General features: G+C 72.7%; 1 protein-coding gene across 1 annotated transcript in view; it reads right to left on the bottom strand.

The window, feature by feature from the left end:
• LOC120595320 (neuronal acetylcholine receptor subunit alpha-7-like) overlaps positions 1-1,826 on the bottom strand; it is a 62,062-nt gene extending 60,236 nt beyond the window's left edge. Inside the window, 2 exon segments of the mRNA XM_039853407.1 lie at positions 1,423-1,562; positions 1,769-1,826. Of these exon segments, the coding sequence (XP_039709341.1) occupies positions 1,423-1,562; positions 1,769-1,814 (186 nt within the window). The 5' untranslated portion in view covers positions 1,815-1,826.
• Between the last annotated feature and the right edge of the window lie 120 nt (positions 1,827-1,946).

The raw sequence follows: 1,946 nt of genomic DNA on the forward strand, positions 1-1,946 counted from the left end.
CTTTCCAATCTGGATGCCTCCTATTTCTCTGTCCTTTCTGGGTGCCCCGGCTTGGACTGACGGCCACTGCAAGGACATTGCAGGCAGGCCAGGGCCCCGGCCTTCGCTAGGGAGGCGGGGGGATGGAAACGGTGGGGCTCACCGCCCCTTCGAACCCCAGAGAATTCCCCCGGTCCTCAGCCTTCTCTGCACAGCCTCCGTCTGGTCTGTTACAGAGAAGGTGGCCCGTGCAGAAGCGACCTGCCAGAGCCTCTACCTGCGGGGTAGGTGGGAAGCGCGGGAACCGGCGGAGCATGCGCTCTGGGCGCCTGGCACAGGGCCTGCCTCGAGGTCCGAGGGCCGCACTGAGTCCCATCAGGGAGGCAGGTGCGGAGGGAGGCCACGCCCACCGTCCGCTCCTCCCTGTCCACAGACTGAGGCACCAGGTCACGCGGCCGAAGACCCACGAGCTGTGGCAGGTAGGCCCGAGCCCCCCGCGCCCCACACTCTGTGCAGGGCGCTCCGGCTCCGCAGGCCGGGGCCCCACGCCCAGCCTCCCCCGTTGCGGCTCTTTCTGCGTTTGTGGTCGGAGCTGGTCACTTGGCATTGGCTGTCCCCGGGAGTGATTGCTACCTGAGCAGGTGTGGATTTGACTTGCCCGCGCGGGCGGCGAGGGCAGCGTCGCCTGGTGACCCCCTCTGGGGCCGCCTGGTCTGAAGCACCACGGCCTGGCACCCCGCTATGCTGAACCCCCCGGGCGGCTCTCCGTGCCAGGGGCTCGGAGCTGTGTCCCCCGCACACGAGTCCCGCATGTCCCTCCGTCCCTGAGCGGAGGCTGTCGCCTCGCACGGGCGACGCCCCAACCCGTTACACGCAACGAAGCGTTTGCTGAAGTCTCGTGCGGCGTGAGCGACACGCCAGTGAAAACGCAGCCCAGAGGAGCCAAGAACAGAGCGACACGGCTGTGACGCGGGTTTGCCAACTGAAGCGAGCCCGCCGAGCGTGCGGGGCAGCGACCCCACGTGCGTCCGTGTCATTGCGCCCGCCCGCGCGGCCCTCAGCGGATACCCGTCGTTGGAACCCGGGGTCCTCAATGCTCGCAGCCACCCCCCTCCTTCCACGTCCTGGGCGCCTCACGCAGCCGCGAAGCCCAGAGCCCGGCCCCAAGCTACGCGCCACCGGCTGCAGAAAACTCTAGAAACGGCCAAAGTGACCCGGGACGTCGCCAAAGTGACCCGGGACGTACTGGCAGCACGCGCGGGGCGGAAACGTGACCGCGGGGACCCCGTTCGTGCTGACGGCCGGCTGGGGGTGCGGTCGCCCCGAGTTGCGCGGCTGGGGAACACCCGGGCACAGGGGGTCGGCAGGCGGGGAGGCCGAGGCACGCGGCAGAGGGCAGGGCCCCCGCCCGGGGCCCGCGGGGATGCGCCGCGCGGGACTCACCACGTCCATGATCTGCAGGAGGCTCAGGGAGAAGTAGACGGTGAGCGGCTGCGTGTCGTTGGCCACGGGCCTCTCCAGGGGGTTGTAGTTCTTGACCAGCTCCCTGTAGAGCTTCCTCTGGAACTCGCCTTGCCGGGTCGCTTCGGGGGACGAGAGCGGGCGCGCTGCTCAGGGGTGGTGGGGGGGCCGGCGGCGGTGCGCCCCAGACCCGGCCCGCCAGCCCGCCGCCCCGCCGCGGCAGCCCGGGGCGCGCGCCACCCTCCCGGGGCGCCCCCGAGGCCCCTCGCGCCGGGACCCCGCGGTGGAGCCGCGGGGCGCGCGCCGTCCCCCCGCCCCCCGGCTTTACCGTGCAGGAGCGACGCGGCCAGCGCCAGCCACAGCGGGCGGCGCATGCTGAGCCCGGAGCCGCGGCGGCCGGCGCGCCCCGCTCCCCGTTCCCCGCGCTCGCCGGGCCTGCGCCTCCAGCCGCGGGCGCCGCGCCCCGCGCGCCTTTAAGGAGCCGGCCGGGCGCGCCCCGCCCCCCG

This window comes from Pteropus medius, unplaced genomic scaffold, assembly GCF_902729225.1.
Source record: "Pteropus medius unplaced genomic scaffold, Ma_sr-lr_union100, whole genome shotgun sequence".
In the NCBI taxonomy this organism is placed as follows: domain Eukaryota; kingdom Metazoa; phylum Chordata; class Mammalia; order Chiroptera; family Pteropodidae; genus Pteropus; species Pteropus medius.